The sequence below is a fragment of the Trichosurus vulpecula genome, chromosome 7, assembly GCF_011100635.1.
Source record: "Trichosurus vulpecula isolate mTriVul1 chromosome 7, mTriVul1.pri, whole genome shotgun sequence".
In the NCBI taxonomy this organism is placed as follows: Eukaryota; Metazoa; Chordata; class Mammalia; order Diprotodontia; family Phalangeridae; genus Trichosurus; species Trichosurus vulpecula.
The window spans coordinates 6665959-6677613 of record NC_050579.1 but is presented as its reverse complement, the minus strand read 5'-3'; the positions used below and the strand labels follow the sequence as shown (position 1 = coordinate 6677613).

At 45.5% G+C, this 11655-nt stretch overlaps 1 protein-coding gene across 3 annotated transcripts in view; it reads right to left on the bottom strand.

The window, feature by feature from the left end:
- Positions 1 to 768: 768 nt before the first annotated feature.
- The window catches only part of TRAF3IP1 (TRAF3 interacting protein 1), a 106961-nt gene continuing 96074 nt past the window's right edge, over positions 769 to 11655 (bottom strand). For 2 of the 3 annotated variants that reach the window (XM_036768779.1, XM_036768778.1), the window contains 2 exons: positions 6369 to 6592; positions 769 to 3274 (listed from right to left, as the gene is read on the bottom strand). In XM_036768779.1, the coding sequence (XP_036624674.1) occupies positions 3109 to 3274; positions 6369 to 6592 (390 nt within the window). In that variant the 3' untranslated portion in view covers positions 769 to 3108. Of the gene's footprint in view, positions 3275 to 5365; positions 5499 to 6368; positions 6593 to 11655 lie in introns of all 3 variants that reach the window. The other variant, XM_036768777.1, reaches the window with a different exon arrangement.

Sequence of the window (11655 nt, the reverse complement as noted above, 5' to 3'; positions counted from 1 at the left end):
GGCATGTGTCCAGGGCACTTTGCTACCCTACAAGCCCCGTCTGGATGCTCTCCAGCTTGTTTACCCATGTCTCTTCTCCAAGGCGCTGCCCAGCACCAAACCTAAGCCTCGAGCTGCCATCTGAGCAAGGCCAAGCACTCAAGGACCAGTCCCCTCCTCACTCCCAGGAGCTGTACACGTCTTGATGCAGCCCAGGAAGGCCTTAGCTCTTGTGGCACCAGGATCCTATTTCAGACTCACTGAGATCTTGTTCAGACAACGTCTTGTCCCACCCTGTGCTTGTGAGGCTGGTTTCTGTTACATCCAGCCTGATGTCCTAGTCTACTGAGCTCTCTTGTAGATCCTAGTGTCTTGGCCATCCCTCCCAACCTTGGCACTGAAGCCAAGACTCATTTGTGAAATGGGGCTAATCTACCCCACTCCCCACCTCTCAGGACTGTTTGGGGGCTCCGAGGTGACCATGATTAGATGAGCACTTTGCAAACTTTAAAGCCCTCAGTGTGAATTACTACTACCACCATCACCACTACTACTACCACCACTTATTCCCACCACCACCATTACTATTCTTATTCCCACCACCACCACTGCTCCTACCTGACAGTAATATCCCTCTAACTCCCCCGCCCCTGTTCTCCTTCCCCCATCCCTCACCGCTGGCCTAAGTGTGGGACATTCTCATGTTGGACACTCCCTCCGCCGAAGCAGACAGACGACGTTGCACAGTGAACACGGCAAACCCCACAAATCCAAACCAGAGACAGGACATCTTGTGGACAGTTTATTTGGCAAAGTTTAACCTGTGGGTACTTCAGGTTCATCTCCCCACCGAAAGACAGAACAGACTCGTCATCCATTCATTCTGGAAAACGCAGCACACCCATCCCCGACAAGGCCTCGCTGGGGGTCCTGAGTCAGTTCTGTGTGGGCCATTGGTCACTATTTCCCTGTAAAAGTGGCTGGCTGAGAGATGGAGAGTCCATCTCACCCACGCTTTCCCAGACTCACCCTTGGGGACACCAAGTCACTTTTTACGCAAATCCCTGTACGGTGTGATTTCAGAGTTCACGGAAAAATTACAGACCGAAGTTTCTAACTGGGGAGAGCATTTAGGTGATCTCATTTGTGTATCTTTTCAAAATACTAAACAAGGCAAGGACTTAATCAGTATATAATAAGAGACAGAAAATAATCATCTGAACTGATACCCAAGAACATCATTAATGGTCTTAGAACTTGTGATAAATGTTCGTCCGTCTTAGAGGAAACTTCATTTAATTCAGAGAAGGGAAATGTCATTGTATCAACGTGAAAAAGGATTTCCCTGAACTTTTCATACAAGAACAAAATAAAATACACAAATTTCCAAAAAGATAATTCAAATGCTTATAAATAATGTTTCCAGGTGTGAACTGAACTGTACAACTCATACGCTTCATAGAAAAAATAGGTGATTGTTTTTCAATGAATTATATATAAAAGAAAAATAAATTTTATGATACAATTTTTGAGACCCTACTTTGTACACATTTTTATGCACATACACTATATTTGCCATTCTTTCTACACAACAATTCTGGTCATATTTACAGATTCATAAAAGGCATAAAAGGCATCTTGTCCCAAAGCATGACAGGGGTCATCTTAGCGCCGCTTTGCCATGCCATCCAGTGTAGAAGAGGCCATGGGCAGATGTGAACATCCGGGGAGCATGTTGGAGGCAATAGGCCAGGGAAGGGTTAGCTCCCTAGAACTGGAAGATTCTCTATGGGAAGAGGCCCAGAGGCCTCCACTCTGAAAGGAGAGAATCTCGTGACCTTCTTTGGGCTCTTCCATCCAGATCGCCATGTGATAGCTTTAGTACATGGCTCATCTGTCGATGCCAGGGGGCAAACTCAACTGTGCCATCAGGAGTCATTCCTAAAGAAGTCAGCTTTGGATCAGACAATGGTAATGGTGAACAGGGCTGTCCTTAGTGCAGGTACATAATAACTCAGCAATCAGAAATTCAGAAACGTTAACTAGCAGGAGACAGAATAAAAAACCAGTAAGTGTGTATCCAAATACAGTGAGATCCTTTATCCAGCAACTTAAAGACTTTTGTAAGTTTCTCCAATGTTGTAGGAAAATGCAAAACTTAATATAAATAATAAAAAAAGATGGGCTTTTAAAAAAGGAAGTTTTCTGGAAATTGTAATATAGTAGTACTTAATAACAGGCTGTCCACTTTGGTTTTCTCTTTGGAGTCCCTTGCATTTTGTGAACGATCCTCCTACAGACAAAAGCAAAGGCACCAGAACACCACTTGGGCCAGGTGAGACCGAGCTCTTTACTGAACTCAGAGGATGGGGACGGCTGCCTCACAGAGAGCTCCTGGCCAGTGGCAATGCACATGTGTGGCAGAGAAGAGAGTGGATGTGGACAATTCCATATTAGGAATATGATATCCAGAAAAATGTGAAATTTGAAAAAAAATCATTAACTTTTAAGACATGCAAGGAACCAACGGGAAAATGGTACAGAGGAGTATCTGCAGTTAGAATTAGGTAAAAAGCATGAAGCAGACGAGTATTTAAAGGCATATGTGCACTTAGAGAAAACCCTTCCAAATGCAGACACAAACAGGAGTTTGTTTTCAGCGTTTTAAAGGCCTTTTTGTTCTCCTTATAAAAGTGACTATCATATAAACATTCATTTACCCTGGAAACAAGCTTCTCTGTGCTTGACCTCTAACAATCCCCTAACACTCATAGGACACAAACCATTTTTTAATTTGGGACCTGGTCTCAGACGATGAAAAGAAAGGAATGACTTAGTCATTCGTAGCAATAGCGCAGCAGACTTTCCATAACTTCCCAGAGGAAATGGCCGAGCAAATGGCCAGCAGAGGAAGCCTGGGGGTGGCGTTGAAGGGGGACTGGTTGTCACTAGCAAATGCTCACACCCCAACGCCCAGGGTGTCCCCCTCGCCACACAGCGAAAGCTCGGTCACACCGTGGGCTGATGACATAGCAGCCTGTGAGTGCTGGAAGGACACAGCTTTCTATAGTACACACATCTCTCCCTTTTATTTGAAAATGGGTGGGGCTCCAAGTCACTGTCAGGCCTTCACCTGCGGGAGCTGATGTTAATGCTATAGACCATCTTCTGGATCTTCTCCTCGTTCTTCAGGATGTTGGCCTTCACCGCACAGATCTTGTCTTGCTGGTCCTTAATCAGCTGTTCTAGTTCGACCAGTTCTGCCTTGAGCGGCTCCACTGCACAGTCTGTGATGCTAAGCGGAGATAGGCATGGGCAGAGGGTCAATATTGACTGGAGGTACCTCCTCAGGCTTTCCTGTTCAAACATCTAAGGATTTACGGTTTATTTAATCTACCACTATAATGGGGAGAGAGAATGAAATGTAAGCTGAGAGATGACTGACATCAAACTCCCTACACATTGAAAATAGTCTGGTCCTTGTTAAAGCAGATTCAAAGGCCAAACACTATCCTGACAAAAGAGAGGTTTCTGATAATCCAACTATTCCTTAAATTTATAGGCTCAAACACACTATACATATACATATAAAAATACACACACACACACACACATATATAACCCAAATGGACAGAACCTGGAGACTGTCATGTGGAAAACAAATTAGCTAAAGGGGAGAGAGCTAAATGTGGGTGAGACACTAACCACGTCACAGCCCACACCAAGGGAACACCCCCCCAAACGGGGAGACTTTACACCAGAACAAAGTCTTTCTAATGGATTTTTTTTTTACAATTAAACATTTCCAAACAACAAAATTAATTTGATTTAATAGATTAAAAACCAAAATGAGGTTCTTGAAATTAATGGGATCAGTTAAAAAAAAAATTAACCTTCCCACCCAAGGCGAATTCTCTCAGGCATAAATTAGGTACGACATTAAGTGAGACACAAGCTGCAGATCTGCACTCCCTCCTCACCTGCTGCTTTAAGTTCAGTGGCGTTCCCTCCTGCTCTCCTGCACCCCCCTCTTCAGGTCACTCCCCTGGGTGCATTTTATATTTATCTCTCTGGGCACAGCTTATTTTCCCATAAGAGACTACAAGCTGCTTGAGGGAAGGGGCTGTTTGGTTGATGCTTTTGCGGCCGGTGCTAGCACCGAATGATGCCCCTACAGGTAGGAACAGCTTTAACAAGTGGGAGAGAAGGACCAGAGCATGGCGGAGTTGGAGGGAACTCAGAGGGCCTCCAGGACAACTCCCGCCTGACCAAAGATTCCCAACCAGTGGCCACTGGGTTTCAGGACAGGGGGCTCACCGGTGCCCACGATGGCCCATCCACCCAATGTGCCCAGGGGCTTCTCTAGCTTTCTCCACACTTCTGAAACTTCCCCCACACAGAGCCTAAGTCTACTGTCTGCATCTTGAGCCTTATGTTTGTCAAACTGCTCTTAAATGTGGCAAACCCCGAAGCACTTCATGACTGTCCCCTTGCCTGTAACATGCCCCCTTTCCACCCCCGATCCTGGCAAGGCCCTCCAGCCAACACTCCAGAAGTCTCATCTCTGGCCTCCTAGCCACCCCGTCGCCCTGCTAGACATTCCAACTGCTCAATCTGATTTTATACATGGGGAGCCCAGAGCCGCGTCACTCCTGAGGCGGCAGGCCCACAGCAGGCTGATCTCTCCCATCTCCTTGACACCATGACCAAGTTAGCCAAGATCATACAACCCTGTGGCTTACAGGTCCCATGGTTGACTCCTGCTGGGTTCACAATCGCCCCAGACACTGGCCTTCACAAACTGCTGTCTACTGCCCACACCTTTCACCCATGAAGATGAAATCTCTGAACCAGTGGATAGAACGTCATGGTCGTCACTAACATAGTCCAAACCCTGCTCTCCGGTCTCCGCTAGTAGCTCATTTCCTCGCATCTCCTTCCTTGCTAGTCCTTAATCTCTTCCTACTAGATTCTCTCAGCTGCCTATAAACATGCTCAAATCCCAACCTTTAAAAAAACAAAACAAGTCACCTGACCCAACTGTCCCTTCCAACAATTTAAATGTCTCCCCTCTCTCTGGCTTCCTCCTGGCCTTCACTGACTGCCACTCCAGCCTGGCTTCCCAGAGGCCTCTTCTCGGTTCTGTACCTCCCTCACCTCTCTGCTGACTCTCTCCTCCCCTCCCTCGAGCCCTTCCTCTTCCTCCTGGACCCTTGGTCTTCCCTGGGTTTTACCATTTTGCTAATATTCTCCACCTACTTATCTGGCTGCTCCCTTGCTGGACTCTCACTAACCATGGGTGTCCCCAGGCTCTGTCCTGGGGCTCCTCACTTTTCTTGCTCTGCCACCCTCCCACCTTGGTGAGCTCATTAGCTCCCATTATCACCTCCATGCAGATGACTCCCAGATCTCTGGGCCTCCACATTTCCCCTAAATGCCAGGTCTGCATCACCAGAGAGGAGATGCTAATCTGTGTCAGGGTTAGGGAACTCCTTTCCGACACCCATGAAGTCATACATCTAAAAAAAAAAGGAACTGAAGGAGGGAAAACACATTTGGCAGGCTGGATGAGAGGGAAGGGGAAGACGTCCATTCTCAGCATGGTGAATGGCCTCTGTGAAGAGCCTGACAAGGGCGGGCCTTGTGGAGAGAAGTCTGGCTCTGAGTCAGAGGACCTGGGCTCAAATCTCACCTCTGACACTTACTCTCTCCATGGTCTTGAGTGGTCTTCTCATCAATATAAAATGAGAAGGTTGGACAAGATGACCTCTGAGGTCTTTTCTAACTGTGGGCGTATTTGAGAATGAAGGTCATTTTTAAGCACGAACAGAAAATGCAGCCTCTTATGGATGTGAGACCCCCTGGTGGTTAAGGACACTACGACTCACCATGTGAAAACAAAATTCCCAAAACATAACAGAGTCAGCCTTGCTTGGGGTCCATATAGACTTCACTGCAATATTAACAAAGGCTTTCAAATACTTCTACAAACTGCCTCAAGTTTTATTAAGGCTGCTTTTTATCCACACTTGGGAGTTTTTAAATGGCCTCACAGCTTTGGGAATTTTGATATATTATTTTAAAAACACCTCGTCCAAAGTTTCAAATTCCATTCATTATGTCAATGTGAACAGAACGTTTAATTCTCAGGAATGTAATGCTCCTGCTAAAAGGCACTAGCCCCTGGCCCCTCTCCACCTCCCCTGGTGCCCCCAGCCCCTCCCCACATTGGGTGCCCCCGCACCTCCCCACACTGGGCGGCCCCGGTCCCTCCCCACCTCCCCAAGTGCCCCCGCCCCTCCCCACCTCCCTGGGTGCCCCCGCACTTCCCAACTTCAGGCGCCCCCTCCCCACATTGGGGGCCCCACCGTTCTCTTCCAGCCCCTCACCTCTGCTCCTTCTGCAGGGCCTCGGCATGCTGCCTGTTCTCCGCATGCCACAGCTGCAGCTCGTTCTGCATGGCATCCATGTCCTCCTGGATGTAGTCCATGATCTTCCCCAGGGGCAGAGCGCTCCGACACAGCGTCTGGATTGACGTCCGCAGCTTCTCGATCTCCTTGGACACAATGTCCTTCTCCTTCTTCCAGGCTGCCTCCAGCAGAAGCGGTCTGTCCTAGGGAAGTTTGGGAATGAAGAAGAACATCTCAGACGAATGGGACAGGTGAAGGAGAAGCGAGGGAGCCGGCAGGTGCTGAGCCCGCCCAGTGTGGGCCACTCCCCTGTGTCAGGTGCACAGACATGCAGGAGCCTGATCTGCCACCACAGCCCTGCTACAAGCTGACTCCAGTGCCCTGGGGGATGGAGCTCGGGACCCACATCCTGGGCTGAGCAAACCCAGGCTTCCCCAGCCCCCTGACTCAGCCTCACAGGTTCTGGGGCTGGGTGGGACTCCCCAGGCCCAATCACTTAACCCTCTTACGAGGAAGGCCTGCCCAAGGGGCAGAAGTTGGAACGGGATTTGAGAACTAGAACCAGAAGGGACCAGAGACCACTGAGTCCAATCCCCTCATTTCACAGATGAGGACTCTGAGGCGCAGAATGCTTAAGTAACTCAGCCAGGGTCACACAGCTAATACATGTTTCAGGTTCTATTGAACTCAGGTCTTCCTGACTCTAGGCCCAGTGCTCTATCCGGTGAATTTGAAGCCAGCTTTTTTTTTTTAATTTTAATTAATTTTTAGTTTTCAACATTCACTTCCATAAGATTTTGAGTTCTAAATTTTCTCTCCCTCTCTCCCCTCCCCAAGACAGCATGTAATCTGATATAGGCTCTACAAATACATTCATATTAAACATATTTTCACATTACTCATATTGTAAAGAAGAATTAGAACCAATGGGAAGAACTGTGAGAAACAAGAAAGAAACAAATCAACAAACAAAAAAGAGAGAGAGCAAATCGTCTGCTTTGATCTGCATTCAGACTCCAGAGTTCTTTCTCTGGAGGTGGACAACATTTTCCATCATGAGTCTCTTGGAACTGCCTTAAGTCCTTGCACTGCTGAGAAGGCCTAAGTCCATCAAAGTCAGTGATGGCACACTGTAGCTGTTACAATGTATAATGTTCTGGTTCTGCTCACTTTACTTGGCACCAACTCATATAAGTCCTTCCAGGTTTTTCTGAAGTCCGCTTGCTCATCATTTCTTATGGAACAGCAGTATTCTATCACATTTATAGACCACAACTTGTTCAGCCACTCTCCGATGATGGGCATTCCCTCAATTTCCAATTCTTTGCCACCACAAAAAGAGCTGCTATAAATGTTTGTGTATATGGGAACCCAACTCTTTTGACTCTCAATGCAGGGCTCCTTCTCCTACTCTTTCTCCCTACCTCACTGCACTCTTACAATATGAATCTCATAGGGAAATGTTTAGAGCAAAGGGTGCTGGACAGTTGAGAAGGTCGTGGGGCCCATGCCCTTCCACCGGCTCTTTTTCTTGCCTTGTTCAGTAATGGCACATTTGATTACAATACTACTACTTCCTAAAGGCATAGATTATGTCACAGGGATATTTAATTGTACTGAATTTAATTCAACAAGTAGCAGCTGAATGCCTCCTACGTATGGAATAGTGTCGTGTGAAACGTGGGAGATACAGCTTAACCTTATCGCCACACTTCACCCACCTTTGACTCTTGAGGTATGTGTAATGTCTCCACCAAAACCAAACCCAGCCCCCCTTGACCTGCGAGGTAGTCTCTGAGAGTTGATGAAGCTAAAAAAGTTCATGGTCAGGAGCCAAAATGGAGGAAAAGGCAGAAACTGGCCTGAGCGTTTCCAAATTACCCTCCAAACAACTTTAAAATAACACGTCAAAACAAATTCTGGAGTGGCCAAATTCATCAAAGGACGGGGTGAAATAATTGGCCATCTCAAGATGACTCTGAGGTCTGGCAGGAAAGGGTCTGTTGCACAAGGGTGGGAGCGGAATGTATTCAAGCACAGGCAGCACCTTGGCGAGCCAGCAGCAGGCTTTGGGGGGCAATGGAATCATCATCGGTAGCTTGTGGAACTCTCAGGCCACACAGAGAGTAAGGAGGTTGGGTCACTGGCCAGAAGGAGATTACAGGGGTCTCTTTGCTCACACTGGGTTCAAGACTCTGTTGCATCGCCCACATGCAGATCTGGGTCACAGTCTCAGGGTAGAAAAGAGTGCGTGTGGTCACTCACAGACCAGAAGAGTAGTAAACACATCTCTCCTTAGTTCATACTGCTTTGGAAGAACTAAAAACTTACAGACCCCAAGAACTAGCTCTGAAAACATCTTGGGACAGTGCCCTCTCCACCCTGGAACAGAGCCCAACATAGAGTAAAAAGTCAAGAAAAGGATTAGAAAATGAGCAAAGAACAAAAAAGAAGCTGATCATGGAAAGTTACTATGGTAACAGCGAAGATCAAAACACAGACTCAGAAGACGACAATGAGGTCAAAACTGCTACATCCAAAGCCTCAAAGAAAAAATGTGAATTGGTCTCAGGCTCAAAAATTAACTTCTGGAAAGAAGCAGAGGAAAAACTGGGGAAAAATGAGAGAGATGAAAAAAGAGTCAACAGCTTGGTAAAGGAGGCACAAAAATACTGAAGAAATAATACCTTAAAAGGAAGAATAGGTAAGATGGTAAAAGAGGCACAAAAATCCACTGAAGAAAAGAACGCCTTAAAAGCAAAATTGGTCAAATGGAGAAAAAAAAAAAAGGTGCAAAAACTCCCTGAAGAAAACAATTTTTTACAAATTAGAACTGAGAAAGTAGAGGCTAATGACCTATAAAACATCAAAAAACAATAAACAATGTCAAAAGAATGAAAAAAAAAAAGAAAATGTGAAATATCTTGTTAGAAAAACAACTGATGTGGAAAATATATCTAGGAGAGAGAATTTAAGAATTACTGGATTACTTGAAAGCCGTGATCAAAAAAAGAGCCTAGACATCATCTTTCAAGAAATTATCAAGGAAAATTGCCCTGATATTCTAGAACCAGAGGGAAAAAAAGAAATTGAAAGAATCCACTGATCATTTCCTGAAAGCGATCCCAAAATGAAAGCTCCCAGGAATATTACAGCCAAATTCCAGAGCTCCCAGGTCAAGGAGAAAATGTTGCAGGCATCATAACAATTTAAATATTGTGGAGCCATGGAAAGGATGATACAAGATTTAGCAGCTTCTATATTAAAGGATCTGAGAACCTGGAATATGACATTCTGGAGGGCAAAGGAGTTAGGGTTACAATTGGGAATCATCTACGTAACAAAACTAAGCATGATCCTTTGGGGGGAACAATGGATAGTTAATGAAACAGAGGAACTTTCAAGCATTTCTGATGAAAAGACCAAAATTGAATAGGAAATATGACTTTCAAATACAACACTTAACAGAAGTATAAAAAGGTAAACAGGAAAGAGAAATCATAAGGGATTCAATAAGGTTAAACTGTTTACATTCCTACATGAGAAGATGATACTTTAGCTCCCAAGAACCTTCTCGTCATTCATAATTAGAAGGGGTATGCATAGACAGAGGTCATGAGTATGAGTTGAATATGATGGGATGATATCTAAAAAACAAATTTAAGGGACTTCTGGGAGCCAAGATGGCAGAGTAAGAAGCAAGTAACTCTTACTGTCTCTAACTGACCTCTGAAAGCCCAGAAAAATATCACCCCAGGAAAAACCATGTCATAGTTGAGTCAGCAGAAAGATGGGATGCAGCAGTCTTGTACCCCAGAAAGCCTGGGGGATTAACAGGAAAGGCCCCTCTCACTCTGGGGGAGGGGGAAGAGTACAGGACGGGAGGTGTCCCAGCAAGCCAGTAGCAAGCCCCACCTCAGCAAAACAGGAAGGAATACTGAGAGCCTCAGGGTGGTGGAGCAGGCATTGCCAACACCAGGACCTCTAGAATGCCTCAGCACAGCCAGAGGAACTGGTAGACACCAGCTCAGAAAACGATCAGGCATCCTTCAGCAGCCAAAATTCCTGGTGCTTCAGCACAACTCCAGGAGGCACAATTCCAGGAGGCACAGCTCCAGGCTGGTAGACAAACCTCCCAGTGCTTTAAAGATGCCTCAGGTGCTGGCAGCTAGAGGTTGTACACTCTAGGGGACAGACTCCCCACCCCCAACCCAAGAGCTCACTCCATCTCAGCCCTAGGTAAGCTGCCAGACCCCTACAACCTCCAGCTGCCAACACCTGAGGCCTCAGTACACAAGGCCAGTGACCAGGTCCCAGGCTTTAGCACAAGAAGCTTGGGTCAGTGCCCCCTGTGCTCTAGCAGGAGAGTTCAACTTTAAAAGCCAGGAAATAAGCATACACCATGATCACGCAGCAGAAACAGACAATGACCATAGATTCTTATTATGGGGACAGGGAAGATCAAGGCACAAATTCAGAAGAGGAAAACAATGTCAATATGCCCACATCCGAAACCTCAAAGGGGAATATGAACTGGTCTCAAGCCTAAAAAGCCTTTTTGGAAGAACTCAAGAAGGATTTTAAAAGTCAAATAAGAGAGGTAGAAGAAAAATGGGGAAAATAAATGAGAGGTATGCAAGAGAGAGTCAATAGCTTGGAAATGGAAGGACAAAAATTGACTGTAGAAAACAAGTCCTTAAAAAATACAATTGGCCCAATGGAAAAGGAGGTACAAAATCTAATAGAAGGAAAAAATTCATTAAAAATTAGAGTTAGGCAAGTGGAAGCTAGTGACTCTATGAGATATCAAGAGTCAATCAACCAGAAACAAAAGAATAAAAAAAAATAGAAGAAAACATAAAATACCTCATTGGTAAAACAACGGACCTGGAAAATAGATTCAGGAGAGACCATTTAACAATTATTGGTCTACCTGAAAGCCATGATGAAAAAAACAGCCTTGCTAGCATTTTTCAGGAAATCATCAAGGAAAACTTCCCTGAAGTCCTAAAACCAGAGGGTAAAAGAGTCATCAAAAGAATCCACTGATCACCTCCTGAAGGAGATCCCAAATTGAAAACACCAAGGAATATTGTAGCCAAATTCTAAAATTACCAGGTCAAAGAGAAAATACTGCAAGCAGCCACAAAGAAACAGTTTAAATATCATGGAACCACAGTCAGTATTATGCAGGACTATGCTTCTTCTACATTAAAAGATCAGAGGGTTTGCAATATGATATGCCATAAGGCAAAGGAGCTTGGAT